At 49.1% G+C, this 21,198-nt stretch overlaps 1 protein-coding gene across 15 annotated transcripts in view; it reads left to right on the top strand.

Annotated features, from left to right (window-relative positions):
- Positions 1 to 21,198, top strand: part of BLTP1 (bridge-like lipid transfer protein family member 1) — a 2,102,388-nt gene that overhangs the window by 1,536,154 nt on the left and 545,036 nt on the right. For all 15 annotated transcript variants that reach the window (XM_078676841.1, XM_078676840.1, XM_078676839.1 and 12 more), the window contains one exon: positions 17,016 to 17,125. In XM_078676841.1, the coding sequence (XP_078532967.1) occupies positions 17,016 to 17,125 (110 nt within the window). The remainder of the gene's footprint in view (positions 1 to 17,015; positions 17,126 to 21,198) is intronic.

The raw sequence follows: 21,198 nt of genomic DNA, 5'->3' as shown, positions 1-21,198 counted from the left end.
ACCCCTCCAGCCATGCCACCTCAATTCCACCGCGTGTCGGGGGATCACTTGCAACTTCTGCAAGTGGAAGTTACGGCCCTCTTGGCCAAGGGGGCCATTGAGCGCGTTCCTGGGCCAGAAGTAGGATGTGGTTGTTACTCCCACTACTTTCTGGTACCCAAGAAGGGCAAAGGGGGCCTACGCCCTATCTTGGACCTACGGAACGTCAACGGCTCCCTCCGGAAGGAGAAGTTCAAGATGCTGACATTGGCTCAGGTCTTAGCTGCCCTAGACCCTGGAGACTGGATGGTAGCGTTGGACTTGCAGTACGCTTATTTTCACATCCCCGTCCTGCTGGCCCACCGGCGTTACCTGCGGTTCACGGTAGGACACAAGCACTTTCAGTTTACCGTGCTCCCCTTCGGCCTTACCAGCGCCCCACGGGTGTTCACGAAAGTGACGGCGGTGGTCACAGCTCATCTGCGCAGGTTAGGGATTTCAGTCTTCCCCTACCTCGACGACTGGTTGTTGAAGGCGGGCTTGCCCCAGACAGTCGTCAGCCACCTCCAGACTACGGCCGACCTCCTGCACCTGCTGGGGTTCTCCATCAATGTGCCGAAGTCACACCTGTGTCCCTCTCAGAAGCTTCTCTTCATCGGAGCGGTTCTGGACTCGGCGCAGTTTCGGGTTTATCCTCCCGAACAGCGGGTTCGGGATATTCAGCCTCCGATTCCGATCTTTCAGCCTTTCTCCCGAGTCTTGGTCAGGTTGACGCTGCGGCTTCTGGGGCTGATGGCCTCCTGCATCCTTCTGGTGCATCACGCCCGATGGCGGATGTGGGCTATGCAGTGGGACCTGAAGTTTCAGTGGGCCCAGCATCTGGGCAACTTGCCCGACCATGTCTTGATCTCGGAGGGCACTGCAAGACAGTTGCAGTAGTGGCTCACGGACCGTGATTGGGTCAGCTGCAGATCCCTCTCCCTACCCAAACCGGAGCACGTAGTTGTGACAGACGCGTCCCTCCAGGGCTGGAGGGGCCACATGGGAGAGGCGGAGATCAGAGGCCTCTGGTCTCCGACGGAGTCCTAGCTCCATATCAACCTTCTGGAGCTGCGGGCGATCCTACTTGCACTGAAGGCATTCCTCCCCTCTGTCCGGGGGAGTGTAGTGCAGGTGTTCACGGACAACACCACTGCCATGTGGTACTGCAACAAACAGGGCGGGGTGGGGTCGTGGACCCTATGCCAGGAGGCTCTGCGCCTCTGGCAGTGGCTGGAATATCAGGGCGTGACCCTTGTGGTTCAACACCTGGCAGGTTCTCTGAACGCCAGGGCGGACGAACTCAGCCGTCGGTGCATGATGGATCACAAATGGTGTCTGAACTTGGACGTGGCGCAAGGTCTCTTTCAGCAGTGGGGAGAGCCTTGGTTAGATCTATTCACCACAGAAAGGAACGCGCAATGTCATCAGTTCTGTGCGTTGGAATTTCCAAGGCGGCACTCGCTCGGAGACGCTTTTCGTCACGAGTGGAGTCTTTTTTACGCCTTTCTGCCTATACCACTTCTGCCCAGAGTGCTGAAGAAGATCAGGCGCGACCGGGTCCAGGTTATCCTTGTGGCTCCGGACTGGGCACGAAGATATTGGTATCCAGAGCTACTCAGCATGTCTGTTGATCCCCTGATTCGTCTGCATCTTCGGGAGGACCGTCTGTCGCAGCAGCAGGGGACGGTCCTCCACCCGAACCTGTCCAGTCTCCACCTACAAGCTTGGAGATTGAGCGGCGACAGTTGAGGCCATTTGACTTGCCTCCTGAAGTCTGTCATGTCATTCTGGCAGCCAGGCGTCCCTCCACAAAGTCGGTATACGCCTGCAGGTGGAACAGATTTGTGGCATGGTGCACAGCAAAGGCTGTGGATCTACTCTCTGCCCCCCTTTCTGAGGTTCTCCTCTTCCTTCTTTCTCTTGCCCAGCAGGGCTCTGCTCTGGGCACTATCAAGGGCTACCTTTCTGCCTTTACCGCCTTCTTAAGGCTACCTGATCAGCCATCTTTGTTCAAGTCCCCAATTGTAAATAGGTTTTTGAAGGGCATCACACACATGTTTCCTCGGTTTCTTTCGTGATGCCTCAGTGGGACTTGAACCTTGTACTTACTTATCTGATGTGCGCTCCCTTTGAGCCACTTCATAACTGTCCTCTCCGTCTTCTTACTCTAAAGACTGCTTTCCTGGTTGCCATCACCTCTGCCAGGAGAGTGAGTGAGCTCCAGGCTCTTTCTTCCAAACCTCCTTTCCTTTCTGTCCATCCGGACAAGGTTGTGTTGCGGACAAGACCCTCGTTCCTGCCCAAGGTAGTCACAGCCTTCCACATCGGGCAGTCCATCACCTTGCCCACCTTCTTTTCGACTCCGCATCCCTCGAAGGAGGAAGAGAGGCTCCACCGTCTGGACCCAAAATGCGCGCTCTCTTACTATCTGGATCGCACACGCCAGTTCCGGGTGGATGACCAACTCTTTGTTGGTTACGTGGGCGCTAAGAAAGGACGGGCGTTGCACAAGCGGACCATCTCGCGGTGGATCGTATTGTGCATCCAAGCGTTTTACTCTTTGGCTATAAAGGAACCCCCTGTTGGGCTGAGGGCCCACTCCACTCGGGCCACGGCGACTAGTACTGCCCTGGGCCGAGGAGTCCACTTGCAGGACATTTGTCAGGCAGCTACGTGGGCTCGCTGCACACGTTCGCAAGACACTACTGCCTGGACAGCCAAGTCCGGAGGGATGGCTTCTTAGGCCGTTCCGTCCTCCAGGACTTTCTGGTGTGATTATTGGTTCGCAGACCCACCACCGGGGTTGGTATTGCTGGGGTATCTATTCTAAGGTAAGGAATCTATCACTAACGTGTCTCTTTCAGATGCACAAGTTACTACTTGTGTAACGATATGTTTGTAAGAGACATTAGTTAGTGATAGATTCCTTACCGACCCACCAATCCTCCCCGTTCTGCGAACCGATATCTAGGGTTAAGGTCATCCCCTTTCAGGGCCCTAGTTTCATGGCACCAGTGTTGGTTCTATCATGGCTCTGCGTATCTTGTGCGGAAAAGCTGTGTATCAGAACTGACGTCAGCGCGCGAGGGCGGCGTCTAAGTACTCCGGCGACGTCATTCCGGCGCTGCCGACGACGGACGTGGAGCCGCGGACGACGCCTACCGACGCGCAGGGGTATTGCTACGTAAAAGTTTCCGGATCCAGTCTGATGCCTGGGGTTATTCTAAGGTAAGGAATCTATCACTAACTAATTTCTCTTACAGACATATCGTTACACAAGTAGTAACTTGTGCATTAAGTGCAAAGTAGTTAATGATGCTGTGGAAAGGTACATTGTAAAATAATCTGAACAAGATCGGGAAGCAACCAGGGATTTAACGCTGCACCACCTGGATCGTCACATATAAACATATGTTCTGTATTTACACGTTGCCCACCTCAATGGTCAGCTGCTCATTAACCAAACTTAACGGCAATACGTGGAAGAATATCCTGACCACGGCGCTTTCGAACATGAAAGCGACTTGTGTGTGCTTGACTTCCATGGGGATGTGATGACACGTACATGGGCTTTACACTGCCTATATCCTCGGACTTTTGGAAGCATTGGAAAACTGTGGTGTTATAACCTGTAGCAATAGTGTAAGAGTCCAAATAAGCATGATTATCCACTGAAGAGAATCTTATTTCTTCACAAGTGGTTTATATTTTATGCCCTGATGAAGCCTTGTGTAAGGTGAAACGAGTTGGCTGCACTATTCTTGAGTAAAAAAGAAAAATTAATAAAGAAAAGAAACTAACACAGCAACCAGGACCTGCGACTATTTATTTACTAGTGTCTTGAACTCACCACATTCATTCATTGTTTGCCTCTCTATTTGTATATACATTGTAAACTAATAAATGTACAGTAATAACATTCAATTTAAATACAGTAAGTGTTGCTAGGTACAAGGTTGTGACATTAAAAATGGTATGAATAGACAGTACACTTTTCAAGTGTCCCTTTGTGAGTTTTCTAAGAATGTACGCATGACACATTGCAAGCGGTACAAAAGGGGGTGGTGATGGACGGAGCATCTGAACCAATCAAACACTCACACCCAGTCAACAGATCTGGGTTTAATCCATCACCGTTCTTTAGCCCACTCTGCCACCCCAGTTCAGACATGGCCATATGCAAATCAGTCTGACCCTGTGTCTCATGGGAACAGTCCAGCCGGAACTGCCAAGCCATGCCTTCCCTGGACCGGAAACAAGCTTCCGAGGACCGGTTTCTGGCATTTCAGCCGTCTTCAGCCCGGCTTGCTTGAATCCAGTAGCAAAGTGAGCAAGGGACTTACGTCTGAGCATACCCTGCCAACTTATGGCGAACAAAGCGGTACAAAAGGGGGTGGTGATGGACGGAGCATCTGAACCAATCAAACACTCACACCCAGTCAACAGATCTAGGTTTGATCCATCACCGTTCTGCTGTGAAATGCAAAATACCCACACGCAAGCTACATCTGGTCTAATTTGTGTCCCTCTCCATGACAAAGAGACCACGATTGTGTGGTGTGTCAGCAGTTCCAAGCAAAAGAGAGTTTAAAATACTTTCGGACACATCAACATGTGGAGACCACTGCGAAACAGTAGGTATCGGAGGGAGAAGAGATCATGGGTGCCAAAAAGGAGGAGGAGTACGAGGGAGGCGAGTCAGCAGGTAGCCGCAGAATGCTACATCCGTAGACTCCAACATCAACATTGGGGGCAGCGATGAGGAGGGCCAGCCATATATTACCTCAGAAGCTTCCCGATGCCATCCTAAAATAGCCACTTGTCCGAAGACGAAGATTACTGTAATCGCTAACTCTGTTGACCTGCTTTCTCGGTATAACTGAGCACAGTAGGACGAGATGGAAGATCTTCTACCCTATTTCCCAGATGAGTGTAATAAAAAAGGGAGGAGCTGGTTAATGAGGGGAAACTCCTATCTAATGTGACTAGAAGATGTTTACTAGCTGTAGCAGATACTGCAAGTGTTTCAACCCTGCAATTCTCCTACGGAGGCATGCCTGGCTGAGCATATCTGATAGAGAGTTCTAGCTAGTTCACGTTTTGCGTGAGCAGTACCCCTGCACGCAGTCGGGTGGCTCCTTCCGGCTCCATGTGTCAAAAAGATGATGGATGGAATGCTGAACATTGTCAAACATTCACACTCACTCACAGATCTGGCTTAAATCCATTGTTTTATTTGCTCACCATGCCACCCCAAATCTATCATCTTTTTGTGTTGCTCTAGTCACCCAAAGTGGGAAGGGTATGCCCAGATGTGGGTCCGTGCACACTATGCCATTGGATTCAAGCTAGCCTAGCTGATATGGGATGATACCCCGATAAAGGTCCCAAGATGCTTGTTTCCAGTCCAAGGAGGACCTGGCGTGGCAGTTGGGGCTGGACTGTTCCTATAGGAAGCAGGGTCCAGACTGATTTATATATTGCTGGGTCCAAACTGGAGTGGCATGGTGAGCAAAAGATTTCTGGATTTAGGCTCAGTCTCTGTACTGGGGGTGAATGTTCATTTGACAATATTTGTCATTCCGTCCGTCATCATTTTGTCTTCCTGAACACTAGCAGTATAGGAGACTAGATACTTAATTTGGCTCCAATTCAGATGCAGTTAGAGGCTTCAGAGTATACCACACTATGATGCAGATGACCTTGACGATGACAGCTCGCTTCTCTTTGACTAAGCCGATGCTGGATTTTGCATGAACTTACAAAATGCTGTGACTGGACAGTTATCCTGAGACTGAATTCGAATATCCACCAGATCCATCCACAGATGGTTGTCCACAGAGCAGCTGAAGTACGTGACTTACACCTACCTACGATTGAAACAAAAACAAACATGAGGGAAATCTTGGTGCCTGGGCATGCTCACTTAACCTCTTGGCTAATAGACAGTTAACACAAAGGATTATTTTAAAGGTAATGAATCTGGGGTTGGACTATACACCAGAAAGAACATTACTGAAGGTAGTTTAATTATCAGGACTGTGCACATATTATGTTAATTGCGCTGGATTGGCCTCTGAGGGTGTGGTATTTGAATCTGCTTCACCTATCCCTGTATCCCCCACTTCCTCTCAGGGTATACCTCGTCTCACAGCAGAAAGAACAGAACTTGCACCTGAGCCTTCAGAGCCTCCATCTTCAATACTGGCGATCGAACAAGGCAATTGAGTTTATTTGATCTGCTCTTAGAAGTCGTTGATGTCATACTGTCTCCTAGATCTACGAAATCAATAAATTCTTTTTTGGGCCGGCCTAATTGATAAAAAATTCATTAAAAAGCAATTACAATGACAAAAAATATGTCATCAGTAATATAACAGAAGCCATCATAAATTGAACTCAGCATGATTTACACAAGAGCTAAAATAGCAAATACTAGCCATATACATGACACCTGAGGGATGTTTTTGTATTAAAATGAGTACTGGTTCACATTGTCATATTTAGAGAACACAGTATTGGTAGCAGAAAACATTTCCTGAAGGCCAGAATAAAGAGCTGAAGAACAGGTGCTGCAATAGGGAAATTATACTAAGAAGTGCACCATATTTTATCTGAAACAAGTCCGATAAATACTATTTTGGGGATTACTCACAGAAAGAAGATAGGCATCCATCATTGCTGTGGACAACATAATGGCATGGGGTTGTGTGAGTCTTGCTGGATTATTGCAGAGTTCTTCTATTCTCAGAAAGATTAAAGAACAACTGTTCAACAATTTTTTCAGTAGAGCTATGTATGGAATCTGGGACCGGATGTATGTAGATAGCATGTTGCGATTCCCTAATTGCGAATCACAAGGATTCACAATTAGGAAATCGCAAAATGCAATGCATGAAGGTGTATAATACACCTTTTGCGATTCCTAGGGGGTCACAAATGACCTACCTCATGAATACTAATGAGGTAGGTCGCAATTGGTGACCCCCCTAGGAATCGCAAAAATCACGGGGATGATGGCCTCCTGAGATCAGCAGACCTCCGTGATTGCTGTTCAATAAAGCAATCTGTTTTTTTTTTTTTGTAATGTAGCTCGTTTTCCTTGAAGGAAAACGAGATGCTTTACTAAATGAAAAATGAAAAGTTTTCTTTTCATTTTTTAAGAGGAGGTAGTGGTCCGTGAGACCACTGCCTCCTCTTAAAAATGGTTTTACAAACATTCACAAAGGGGAAGGGGTCCCTTGGGGACCCCTTCCCATTTGCGAATGGGTTACCACCTACTTGAAGTAGGTGCTATAATGCAGATGTTTTGCGACCGCAATTGCGGTTACAAAACATTCATACATACCAATGTGATTCGGAGGTAGGAAGTGACGTCCTAAACACGCCCCTTCCTAATACCGAATCGCAAACCCATTTTGCAATTCGGTAACAGGTTAACAAATCGCAAAATTAGGTTTGATGCATCGGAAAAGCAATTTTTGCCTGCTCAAATGGGAAGATTCTGCTAATCTGCCCGATTGCGAACGCAAAAATGCTTGATACATATGGCCTTTTGACTGGTTAAAAAAAAAAAACAACTCAGGAAAAGAGCATACAAAAAGAGATTTCGATATACAAGAGCCATGAAATATATTCTCCCCCCCCCCTTCTCCTGCGATGAACAATCTCTCAATATAGATCTTGTAAGTCTGGTCTCTTCTTTGGCCCAAATTAAAGCCCATAACAATAATGGATGTAGTTATCACATCCTCAGTGAATGTTTGCCCCAATTTGTGGTGGTAAGCATATAAAGACTAGCTTTGCAGTACAGCCAAGAGTCTGCGCAAAATTTTTTTTTCCATCTTCTCTAGACTGCTGGTGTCTGAGTACCCCCATAAAACAGAAGACACTTATCTTGTATATTTTAAGCCTTTCCCTAATTGGTTTCTGTCCCAAATTAGCTGCAGACCTAAAAACACCCTCAGTTACCCTAGAAAATTGTTGGGGCCTAACTTTGTATAAGTTTCCCCAAGTAAAAGCTGAGTGTAGTGGTATACCCAGATATGTGAAGGTCTGTACACACCCCACCAGGGTCTATAGATATTATGGTAGATTTTTTTCGGTGGATTTCGACCCGCAGATCTTTATATAAGATCTTGAGAAATTTGTATCCAGGTTAAGTTGCTTCATTAAAAACAGGAAAATGATCCAATAATATCTGGAGCCCATTAGCAGTCCTGGCCAGCAAGACTGTATCGTCTACAAAAAGCAGCACCGTAATTGGGAGCCTACCCAGTTGTTTCATGTCCTTTCCATTTGATATTAAGAAGCTCTCAAAACCATTGATAAATGGTGTTAAAAGAAAGGGCACCAATGTGCACCTTTGGCAGCACCTTTTTATTTGGATCCAGTCATCGTATTCAGCGTTGGGACCAAAGCGCATTTTGGCTGATATGTATGTGTGCATTTGCCTCAATAGGCAGATTATCGATTCCACCACTGCATTCGCTGCATGATGGACCAGAGTATAGAAGGGTTGACACTGTTGAAAGTCCATCTCAGGTCCATAAATGCAAGTTGCAAAGATCCCAACGATCCTTTCTTGGTTCTTGTGTATTTGCTGCTAAGCGGATATAAATTCAGGTTATTTTCCACTGTCCCGACACCAGACCGGAAACCATATTGGACGCCAGAATAGAATTTTGCTCAGCCCAATTTTCCTTCTGTGCCAATAACACTCTCTTCACAATTTTAACAACGTCCAAGAGTAAAATACACTGCTAACAGTTAATCTCAATTCAAACCCCTTAGTTTTTTTAAATATTGGTACTATTATTGATCTTAGCCATGGCAGAGGTAGCGTGCTTGTATTACCTGTGTTAGAATAGAGGCCCACAAAGCAATATTGTTGTTGCAAACAACCATAGTGACACCATGTGAGCCTTTGCCACTATGGCAGTTCTTAATTGCACAACTACTTCTGCTGCCTCAAAAGGGATAATAAGTAAGTCGTGTTTGGCTCAGCTTTCGCTCTATCTCCGAGGTATGGGGTTGGGGTTCACTAGCACAAAGAATAAACATTATTATAATGTTCACCCAACTATCAGCATTTATTAGAGTTTCTACTTTTATTGAAGGGCCATCTCCAAAATACGGCTTATTAACGACCTTCCAAAATCGCTACATTATTACGTGTCTTACCAGCCTCTACCAGGAATTCCCTTGCTTCCTCTGTTAAGGTGTTTTTTCATGTTCTGAGTGCTTCTTTATTCTGTTTCCTGTACATCTGCGCTTTAGTTTGTATATATAATTACCCTCTGAAGTGCAAACGTAAGGTGATTTTGCACATAAGAACACATAAGAACATGCTGAATCAAGCTATTTATTAAGCAGTGCCCTTTAAGAAATCACTGGAATGATTACCAAGAAATTGAGTCGTCAACAAAGTGACTCAAATGAGTTAAACATCTCAGAAGGTTCAGCATCCTCACCTAGACACACCTTGCATGCCCTCGGATTTGAATCTAATAAATTTGGGTTGCCCATGGGGTGTTTCAACATTATCCCTATATTCTTAATTGCCTGAAGATCAAATGTTCTGTCCAGCATGGTTTTAGAGTTGCATCCATCCACTAGTGGGTTATGGTTGATACCACAATTTGTAGATTGCAGTAGAGCAGAATGACAAACCTCTAAAGCAGAAACAAGAATATGCTTCATCTGTACCTACTCATATGGATCATGACTCCCATGTGAGTTCATAAATCCACATACTGATTTCTGGGAACTTTTTAAAGACGATCCCAGTTTAGTAACATGCACTGCACATTCTGTAAATCTCGTCAGCTTCATCTACAATGGTGTGATAAAAGGATGGGGAACAAATATCTGTGTGCTGGTCTGGAGCCTTGTACAGTTTCGTGATCCATGTCCGGGGTACATCCCAGAGCAGATTCAGTGCTATGGCACCATCTAACTTCTCAGCGGAGCTATTATGATTTCCAGATTCAGTCAGGCACCTGGGAGGATTCATGAAGTGGAGAATCTACAAGTAGATAGAGTATCTAGCAGAAACATTGTTATTGAAAATTTTCACCTGATCCAGACTTCGAGCCGCAGATTCCTTACCTTTGAATTATCCCCAGGCGTCAGACTGGATTAGGACATTCTTGAGCAGTACCCCTATGTGCTCAGTATGTGGCGTCATTCGGTTCTGTGTTGGCGCCAAAAGTGACATGCTTGGTGCCTAAATAGGTGACACACCGCTAACATCAGTTCTTTTCTTTCCGCGCAAGTCAGCTCACCTCTTGTCCCTTTTTGACTGAGATTTTTTTTTGACGTTTTGTCAAAGATTTTATTTTTATAAATCCTTTCTCCTGGTATCCAAGGGATTTCACCCCAAAAACATTATAGGTTTAAAACCCTGTGGTGCCTGCTACAGGCAGAAGTCTGTGACAGACCCACACTTAGTATGCTTATGGTGCTTGGAGCCGTACTACGGCTACTAGGCCTGCGAGGACTGCAGCGCCATGAACCTGAAAGCGATGAGGGAACATTCCCTGAAGTTCCTCGCTGGTGCACTTCCAACAGCCGCTGGCCTGTGCATAGCCGCAGGGGTCGGTGCACCGTCCTCGTCCCACTCCGGTTCGAGGCCGGGTGAGGACCCCTCGCCCCTCTCTGGGTCCCTCTCGTCCTCCCCCCGCAGGCTGCTGCCTCGAAGTGGAATCGTCCCTGGCACCGCCTCATGGGTTGCCGAGCGATCTACGCCTCATTCTGGGCCGCGGCTGGCGGAGGGCTTCGTGTCCCTCCCCAGGCCCGTCTCGTTCCCCCACCAGGATGACTACTACGGTGGAGGTCGGGGCGGCGCCGTTCCGGCGCCTCCCCGGAGCTGGTTAAGCTCCAGCCCCACTCCAGTCTCCGCTCCGGTCTCCAGTGCGGAGTGACTTGGAGGACCTCTGTCCGGCTACGCTGGATGGTGCCGGCGCCTCGCCTCAGGTGGGGGACTCTACGGCTCCGCTCAGGGGTCGTACCGCGGATTTGTCTTTGGACGCTCCGGAGGCAGCCTGTATATTGGTGGCATCCTCCCCGGAGACTGGTCGCCGTGTGGTGTCTTTTTCACCGGCGTCGAAGGGCGGCTCCCTGCCTTTCCTGAGGCACAGGGTTTTTGTCGGAAGAACGACAGGACCCTCATTCTTCGGCTCCTTCTGACTTCCAGGTCTGGCCCTTGCCTGCCCCGCTGGGCCTCGGGAACGGCCGCTTTAGTTTTCAGCGATCGCCCACGGAGGAGCTGCTTTCCCCGCCGCGGAGCCCTACGGAGGCGGGTTCGGCCTTCGCTCACGCAGTGTCCACGGCTGTGGGCATCCTGCGTATGGGTGACCCGGTGGTTCACTTTCCGGCGGACCATCTTCTGGAGGTCCTCCACCAGGGCTCTGGTGGGAGGGAAATCTTGCTTACCTTTAAAGGTTCACTCCTTTCTTCCTTGACTGGGGCTTGGAGGCATCCTGCCTCAGGGGATCCGGTGCCTGCACCGGCAACTCCCAGCACCGTGTGACCCGACGTGCCGACTCCGCCATCCAGAGGCTCTTTTTTCCAGGGCTCCGTCCTCCTCCTCCCCATCCACCTTATTATCCTCCTCCTCCGTCCCCTCCTCAGTGATTCCTGAGTCTGGTTGATTCTGGGCCTTCTAGGTTGCTTGTCTGGATGTGGAGTGCGTTTTCTGGCCATTGCATCCTTCTCGGGGGGGGCTTGGCGTTGTTGGCTGCTGGATGGTATTCTTGTTGAGCATGTGTTTGTGTTGGAATTGTTGTGCAGATTTGGCCCTGAGATTAGGCCTTCTGCTTGTCAAGCCTTTCGCGGGGGTGTTTTTTTCCCCGTGGCTATTTTGTTTGTTCCTCTGCTGCGCAAGTTCTTCCAAAGAGGGTTCCCATATTTTGGGACTTATCGTATCCTAGGTGGGTTAGTGGTAGCTGTCATATGGCTTGCGCTCTGCTAGGGGGTTCTGGTCGCCTCCGGGTGCCTGTTCTCCATGGCATTGATGTAGGTTGCTTTTGCTTCCTGAGCTCGTGTGCGCGGCCACTCGTGGTGGTGTGCCCGGGCATCTCCTCCTCTCCCTGCTCCTGCCCTGAGGTCTGGGATGATTCTGTGTTCTCCCTTGCCGGGTGCTGCCTACTCGGCCTCGAGCTGCTCTTCTTGCTTTTGGCGGCTGTGACTGCCGGCGCTGTTCGTGCTAGCAGGTGGCCCTCCATCTGGAGTGATTTTGCCTTCTTTTCCCTCGTTTCCTTGGGTCCTCTAGGCTTCGTCTTCTGCTCTTCCTGTCTTGGCATGGGGTGGCAGCTGGGTTGCCTTGGGAGGGGTGGGAGTGTTTGCTTTGGCCTCTCCGACCTTGCCCTTGGTTCTTCTCCTTCTTCTCCCTCCTACGTCCTCTGGCGTCTGTGAAGTTCTGCTTGTGAGGGTTCCCCTTGCCTGGCAGGGACGAGGTTCTACCTGGTCCGCAGATCTGGTCCCCTGTGGGGCCCTCTGTTCTGTATTGGCTGGTGGGGTCCTTTCGCAGAAACTCCTTCCAAGGGGGTATTGCTAGGGTATCTATTCTACATGAAGGAATCTGTGGCTAGTAGTCTCTATCAGATGTACGAGTTACTTACCTTCGGTAATGATGTATCTGGTAGAGACGATTCTAACCGCAGATTCCTTCATGGCCCGCCCTTCCTCCCCTATTCTGCGAGGACCCTTGGGTTGGACTTTGGTACTCACCTCCTGGTGGGGGGCTGTGTCTCCTGTGAGTGTTTATCTTGTTCTTGATGGGTGACTCCATCTGAGGGCGGTTCATTCCTCCTTGGTTCTTTGGAGGATGGGGTTCCGGTGCTCTGTACGCTGCTGCTTTTGCTACTCCGGTGTTTGGGAGGATTGCTTTCTATCCCTGTCCTCCCCTCCCTCCATTGCTATCCCCTGATTAAGGGTCATCTGGTCATGTTCTGCCCTTGTCCCTTGTGGATGGTTGCCCTTCTGTTGGAGTGGCTTGGATGTTTGTTGTTCCTGTATGTGTTGGGACTGGTCCCCTTTCCTTGCTCAGGTTAGGGATGGTGGGTTTCCTACGTGTACCATGTCCTTACGCATGTTCCTTGTCTCCGGGACACAGGGGTGGGAGGATGTCTATGTGCTGGCAGGGTGGTGGCGCAGGGCTCTGCTTCTTCTTCTTCTTTCCTGCCTTGGGTTCTGCGGTGTGACACTGCTGTGGTGGTCTTGTTAGTCACCGTTTCTTTCCACATTTTCTGCTTTACGCACACGGTTCCCATGCTTCCACAGTTTTTTGTCTGGTGGTTCCGCGTTGTGGTGCGGAAAAGTTCTCCAAAGAAAACTGACGTGGGCGCGCTGGGGCGGGTCTTATGTGACCTCACTGACGTCACGTGCACGGACGGCGCCTGGGCAGAGTCGCGTGATGTCGTCCCGCCCCTGGCGGACAGGAATGCTGTGTCAAAAAGTTTTCCAGATCCAGTCTCACGCCTGGGGATAATTCTACGTGAAGGAATCTGCGGCTAGAATAGTCTCTACCAGATACATCGTTAGCGAAGGTAAGTGACTCGTACCTCTGTCGCTTGGGCCTCCAGTACACCACTCCTGCCCCGAGTTCTCAAGAAGATGAGCACCGGCCAGGCTGAAGTCATTCTAGTTGTGCTGGATTAGGCATGGAGAATCTTTTATCCTGAGCTACTGAGCATGAGCATCACTTCCCCGGATTAGGCTGCCTCCTCAGGAGGATCTTCAGTCACAGCAACAGGGGGTGGGCCATGCAACCAAACTTGCACACCCTCCACCTTCATGCTTGGAGATTGAGCAGCGACATTTGACAGCCTTCGACCTTCCTCCCAAAGTCTGTGATGCTATTGTGGCAGCCAGGCATCCCTCCACCAAGCCGGTCTGCTCCTGCAACTGGAACACATTTGTGACATGGTTTGCATCTAAGAACATCAACTCCCTCTCTGCACCCCTTTTTCTCAGGTTTTACGCGTTGTTCTATCTTTGATCCAACAGGGCTCTGCACACAGTTAAGGAGTATTTATCACCCATTTTTGCAGTTGCCAGACCAACTTTCTTTATTCAAGCCACCTGTTACTAGGTTTCTCAAATTTCTCCAGCATATGTTTCCTCCCAGACCATTCAACATGCTCCAGTGGAACTTAAATATGTTTCTCACTTTTCTGATGTGCGCACCTTTCAAGCTGCTGCACAACTGCCCTCTCCATTTGCTAACCATCAAGACAGCTTTCTTAGTGGTCAACACATCAACGAGGAGGGTCAGCAAACTGCAGGCCCTCTATGCACACTTCTTATACCACCGTTCACCCAGACCAGCTGGTTCTTGAAGCACATGCCTCTTTACTTCCAAAGGTAGTGACACTGTTTCATGTAGGCCAGAATATCTCCTTGCCTACCTTCTTTGCTCCAACTCACCCTTCTAAAGAAGAGGAGAGACTCCATCTCCTTGACACAAAAAGAGCATTGTCGCTCTCCCTTGATCGTACAAAAGAACTCTGGGTAGACAATCAACTCTAAGAAGGATATGTTGGGGCTAAGATGGGGAAGTCTGTGTAGAAACATAGGATCTCATGATGGATAGTGCTCTGCACAAAGATCTGCTACACATCGGCCAAGGAGCAGCCCTCTGAGGGTTTTTGTACTCATTCTACCAGAGCCATGCTGCGACCACTGCGTTAGCTTGCAGAGTCCCTGTACCGGACATTTGCTTGGCAGAAACGTGGGCATCTTTGCACATGTTCACGAAGCTCTACTGCCTGGATTGTCAGGTCTGTCATGATGGGCACTTTAGGTGTTCGTCCTACAGGACGTTTTGGTGTAATCTGTTCGCAGGCCCACCCCTGGGGAGGTGTTGCTTGGGTATCTATGCTAAGGTAAAGAATCTGTGACTAGAAATCTCTATCAGATATAAGCAACGTAGAAGGCATGGAATTGTTGCATGTATTAAGAAGATAGATCTCTAACAGAATTCAGTCTCTTCTACTAAAATATATTCATTACATTTATAGGAATGAGCCCATGATGAAGGGCAGAGCCGAAATGCATTGGGCACATCACCACATGAATGGGCACATCAGCGCATGAATTAGGAAGTAATAATTGTCAAGTTGTAACGTGAAGATAACATTAAAACAAAATAAGAACAGCAGAAAAATAAAAGAAATGTTTGGAATTACCATTAAAGTACATTTTTGAATTATTTAAACTTTTTTTGGTGATGCTTTCCATCGATTGAGGAAAATGCTTACATTTAGATTGTCTGTAAATCTCAAGCTCAGGAGGTTAAAACCCACCTGCACCATACATCCCGTATATGTTTACCAGTTTTGGATACCCTAGTGAGTGCGAAGGACTTTCCCATCCATTTGAATCTTCTTTTTTACAGTGTAAGGATCACACTTCTAAAGGCCATAGACATGCATACCCGTATATCAGTGTTCCTCATAGCTCCGCGCTGTTGGTGCGGAATGTCTGGAAAGAAACTGATGTAAGCGCATTGGGGTGGGACCTATATAGGCACCGCACATTTCCGATGGAGACGCGCAGAGACAAATGAAACCACCTACTGGAGAGCTGGGGTACTGCTCAAAAATTTCTTAATCCAGTCTCATGCCTGGGGAATATTCAACAACAAGCAGCCTGCGGCTAGATAGTCTCTGCGTGATAAGGCATTACTGAAGGTAAATAACTTGTTTGTCTGAACAGTGAGGTCTTTGTGACAGGTGTTGTGCCCTTTCAGTCCTACAGTCTAATCTGCTTGCAGACCCAACTCTGGGTAGTTATTCCTTGGGTATCTTTTCTAAGGTAAAGAATCTGTGGCTAGACATCCCTATCAGATGAACATGTTACTTACATTCGGTACCACCTTAGCTGGAAGATACTCTTATCTAGCTGCAGATTCCTTACCAACCTTTTCATCTTCTCCGCTAACTGAATTTTGTATAAGGTTACCCTTCTGAGGCTCTTAGCACTGCACACAGTTCATCGGCATTCTTCGTGGCTCCACACTTCTAGCTTGGAAAGTCACAAAAAGAAACTGATTTTGGCGCGTTGGGATGACACCTATATAGGCAACGCACACATCACTTCCTGCGTGGATGATGCCGAATCGGACCCAAACTACACCACCTACCAGCATGCAGGCTTACTGCCCAAGAATTTCCTGATTCAGTCTGACACCTGCCGATAATTCTAAAGGAAGGAATCTGCAGCTAGTCTCTACCAAATAAGGCATTATCAAAGGTAAGTAACTTGTTTGTTTTGTAATTCAAATGCTTTGCAGCTGCAAAAGTGTTTTGTACTTGCGGCCCATTGTTCAGTAGGGCTTGGAGTTATCTTGGCTTCACCCATAATTGTGATGAATCAAAGGTGACTCTGCCTGAAAGAGGGTGAACCAGAAATGCACTTCTCTACATATCAAGTTGAAGGATGCAGCTGTCCCTTTCATGGTAAAAGAAAGAACGGAAACGGTTAGGAGCTAGAGCAGTGCATGTAAAAGTGTGGGGGAGGGGGGGGGGGGGGGGGGTAATTTGTAAAATAAATAGAATACCAAGGCCCAAGGTTTTTCTCAAGGGCTATTGCTGCCTGCATCCCCAACTGCCCCTGTTAAGCGCTGCCAAATGGCAGTTGAAATGCTACCTGCTGACATCACACTCCTCAGGTCACTGAAAGCTGTAAGGCTCACCTGGATGTTCTGGTATTATTGTGTTTTTTACGGTATGTTACAGATGTGCTGTGCTAGAAAATAAGCAGGCAGTGCTACCATATGGTGGACTGTCACAAATAAGTGCTGGTGTTAAGAATAAAGTGCCAATGTCCAGCACTGACACACATTAAACTCTGTGTGAGGGTATTGTGTATGCATTTTAATATGGCTATAAAAATCCATTCTAAGTTTGCAATGAGAAATAGATGTATGATTGTAGCAACCCTGTGGGATTCTCATTTAACCTATTGCTTACTTTGCTGCTCAATCTCAGGCTGCATCTCTGAAGGATAAATGGGGTTTAGGCTACAAACCCAGTTACAGTCGGTCGAAAAGCATTACATCTTCTGGAAGACCTCCATTGAAAAGGATGGAAAGGGCAAGGTAAGGTTGCTTGTTATAAAATGCATGCAGTTTAAACATATCCAATCTATTAGAATGGCATGTGTTTTACAATTTTCTAATGGTTATTCAACTCCAAATCGTAGGGTTGAACTCTATTGGTCAACCCCTGCAAAGTTTTGTGCATGTCTATTTCATCATGGGGTTTCTTCCCAGACCAATCTAAAATGTGCTAATTACATTTGTATTTTAGAGCCACAAATGTATCTTGTATGCAAATATAGGTTTGCTCTTGGCTGCTCTTTTGCTGATTACCACCAATCAACATCTCCTTAATGTCCGTTGATTGCAAATTTCTGACGGTTGGTCCCTGAGAACCCTTAGCCCTATTACATGTAGTGTGCACTTGTAGGAACCTGCCTCTTTATGTGATATATCAATAACTTGATAAACCTTCACAGAGTCCAGTGACTCTCTTAAAAGTGGACAGGGCCATGCTATGCAGTCCCAAAGTGCTCCGTTAGGGGTAGTGTGGTTGAGCAGCCTTAAGTTTAACACAGAGGATTGTGGGGGAGTGGCCAGGGGCCGGCGAAGATGGCAGCCTGACTCGGGCGCTCCGCCGGACCCGAGCCCTTACCCCTTTGAATCCGGCCATAATCCGCTCCAATTTGCACTCCTCCTGTAGCCATAGCCTGGGGCTCGTGGCTCTGCTCGCCTCCTACGCCGTGTGGAGATCCCGAGCGGCTGGGCGCGGACGACTGTCTGGAGAGCTGGAGCCCCGCACACAGGATTGAGGAACACGCGAGGCCCCGGCTTGATGGCCTGTGCGCGGAGAGACGGACTGCGCCGTGTCGGGGCTCGCGCATTCCGACTACACTTGGACTGGGGGCTGGTGGTGGAGCGCGGACATGAGGGGCCCCCCTGGTGATAACGGAGATGCAACAATGGCGCCAAACAAATGTCGGAAGGAGCCAGTGAGTAGGCCGGCCTGCTAAGCATTAGGGGCTTGTGGCGATTGTGCGCTGCCCAGCTGTGGGCCTGAGCGATTGGTGGCTCCATCGGGCACGAGGGATGGCTTAGTGTTGAGTGCGGTGGTACGAGTTTGAGGCGGCGCCCGCGGGTCTGAAGGGGGCCCATTATAGCATAGGTGAAGTCGGGGTGCCTCCGGCCCCCCCTGAAGAGGAAGTGGTGTGTGCTTGGATGCGGACACGGTGACTATCACGCAGCACCCTACACAGAGACTCTGCACTGACACGTGGGCCATTCTGCGGCCTGGCCCTGGGGGCCGTCTTACTAGAGAGAGACGGAGATTGAAACGCAGGGGGAGCCCTACACGGGTCTGCCGTCGGCCCGAGAGCATTGCGGCCTATGGAATGAAAATACAGCAGGAGACCATCACGTGAAGGGAGTGCCACATTCAAGGGCTGCACGGACGGTACTTTGGGATACCTTGGAGAACGAACTGTGTGGGAGGCAGCCGTGTAGGCCTGGAACTGGTGGTGAAGTCTACACCTAGTGCCCAAGTTGAGCATATGAAGGGCAGGGGTGCTGCGAGTCATAACTACTGGTGGGAGTAAAGGATCCCTGAAGCGCGCCTTGTGCCCGGCGGTTGTCGTCGGGGTGACTCTCCGGTGGGCTTGTGTACGCCACGGTAACGTTGTGGTCTGAGTGGGTGAGCCGACACCATGAGGCCCAAGAACAATGTAGCCACGCAGTCTAACAAGCTAGACAAGTACGCAGTTCAGATGGGGACTCCCCAGGTTGATGGTGCATCGGAAGACCAAGCAGCCCCGAAAAAAACGTCTGTGGCCTCAATCATGACTGCAATACAGACACTGGGCACCAATCTGGAGACAAAAATTGATAAAATCTCCATCGAAGTCAATCTTCTCCGCACCGACCTCAGTAAAACCTTGGAAAAGGCCAAGGCAAACACATCTGATATACGGGAGCTCCAAACCTCCTCGAAGGCACTTGAACAGTGTCCTGAAGCTGGAGGACCAAGAAGGAAGAGCCCGCAGGAACAACATCCGCGTGGTAGGCGTTCCAGAGGAGTCCGAGGGGCCAAGTGTGGAACTTTTTCTGGAAGACCTGATCCTCACCCACCTGAAACCTAAGCGCCTGCCCAACTTCTTCACCATTGAACGTGCCCACCGGGCACCTATCCCTACGCCCAAGCCGGGGGCGCCGTCCCGGACAATTATAGCGAAAATCCTGAACTACAGGGATAAAGACGCCATCCTACAGGCAGCTAGGCAGATAGGGGACCTGCAGTATGAAAATGCCACAGTCTGCTTTTTCCCGGACTTCACGCTTCAGGTACAACGTGAAAGGCGCTCATTTGCAGGCGTGAAGGCGGCGCTGCGGGATAGGGGAATCAAATATATGATGTTCTTTCCCGCCAAGCTCAAGTCATTGCAGGGGGGCAAATCTTTTTTCTTTACCACGCCGTCGGACGTGCAGGACTGGCTTGACAGAGAGTCGTCACGAGCGCCGGCCCGGACGGAGGGAGAAAGCTGGAGAGACAATCAGGTCGCCTCGCCAGGATCGACGGCCGAGAGGTCGGATGTGGATGGCCAAAGTCAGCACTCTTGGCGGTCGAGATCGGTCAGCCCCAGATGGGGGACTCTTCGGGAGGCGGCTGGCCATTAGTGGAGATTGACCTGACGACATGGACCCCTACGAACTGTAATGTATTGTGTGCGCCGGGGCAAGAGTGTGGGTCCTACCCTCTCTTGTGGGGACTTGGTATATGGGGAAGTTACATAATCCTATGGGGATCTGGAGTCTCTGTAGAGACAGGCAGTGAATGTTGAAGGCCCCCCCCCCTTTCTCTTTTTTGACTCTGTGGCCCATAATGACTCTCGAAGGGTTGAAACAAAAATTAGTCAGGGACAGGCTCCAACCTGAAGTGACTGAGATCAAATCCTTGAGGAGTGTAAGCTTCTGTAGCAAACTGTTATGCTATGAGGGGTGGGCATGGGCGGCGGTTGGAACTGGGGCCGGCACACTTTCCCCTTAAGAAGGTTTTCGGGAGCATTACATCTTCTGGAAGACCTCCATTGAAAAGGATGGAAAGGGCAAGGTAAGGTTGCTTGTTATAAAATGCATGCAGTTTAAACATATCCAATCTATTAGAATGGCATGTGTTTTACTATTTTCTAATGGTTATTCAACTCCAAATCGTAGGGTTGAACTCTATTGGTCAACCCCTGCAAGTTTCCCCACTCCTGGTTTGGGGTTGGGCGAAAGGCGCTCTGCTAATTGGGGATGTGGGTAGTTCAAAGCCTACCGAGCAGAGAAGCAGGGAGCGGGGTTTGGGGGGGGGGGCACCAGTTTCGAGGGGTAGGGAGGGGTGGGGGAACAGTTGTGAGACGGGGGTGGTGGGGTAGTTTGGTACGGTCACACAGAGGTCAGGCACAGGTTCTGGAACAGGGTTTTGGGAGGCGCAGGAATAGCTAGGCAAGAAAAAGTACTAATGGCTATGAAGTGGGATAAAAGTCTAAAGATTATTAGCTGGAATGTCAATGGGTTGGGGGACAAACTCAAACGGAGTATCATGCTACAGTTTTAAGAGGCACCTGCCTGATGTTGGTTTATTGCAGGAGACCCACCTGATGGGAAACACGTGCTATGCACTAAATAGATGGGGGTACACCATGACGGCACACGTCGGTTTTACATCCAGGTCCCGGGGCATTGGGATCCTCCTGCGCCGCAACTTTCCAATGGTCATTGATCGTACAGAGGTGGATCCTTTGGGGCGCTTTGCAGCTATCTCAGGGAAATGGGAGGGTCGTAGGCTCAACTTAGTAACAGTCTGCATTCCATCGGGCCTCCAAACGCAATCATACCACGATCTGGGGAAGCTACTGCTTTCCTTCCAAGAGGGGCTTCTCCTCAAGGGTGGGGACTTTAATGCTGTAGTTTCAGGTGACGTAGACAGACATCCAGCCAGGAACATTGGGGCAGGGCAAAGGTGACTTCCCAACCTGATGGAGGCGTTCGGACTCCTTGACCTCTGGCTCCTCAAACATCCGACACAAAAGCAATACACTTTCTTCTCCGGTCCGCATCACACCTTTTCACGCCTGGACTACCTCCTTGCACCAATG

Source organism: Lissotriton helveticus, chromosome 2_1 (assembly GCF_964261635.1).
Source record: "Lissotriton helveticus chromosome 2_1, aLisHel1.1, whole genome shotgun sequence".
NCBI lineage: Eukaryota > Metazoa > Chordata > Amphibia > Caudata > Salamandridae > Lissotriton > Lissotriton helveticus.
The sequence above is the reverse complement of the archived record's forward strand: the minus strand, read 5'-3'. Positions and strand labels throughout refer to the sequence as shown.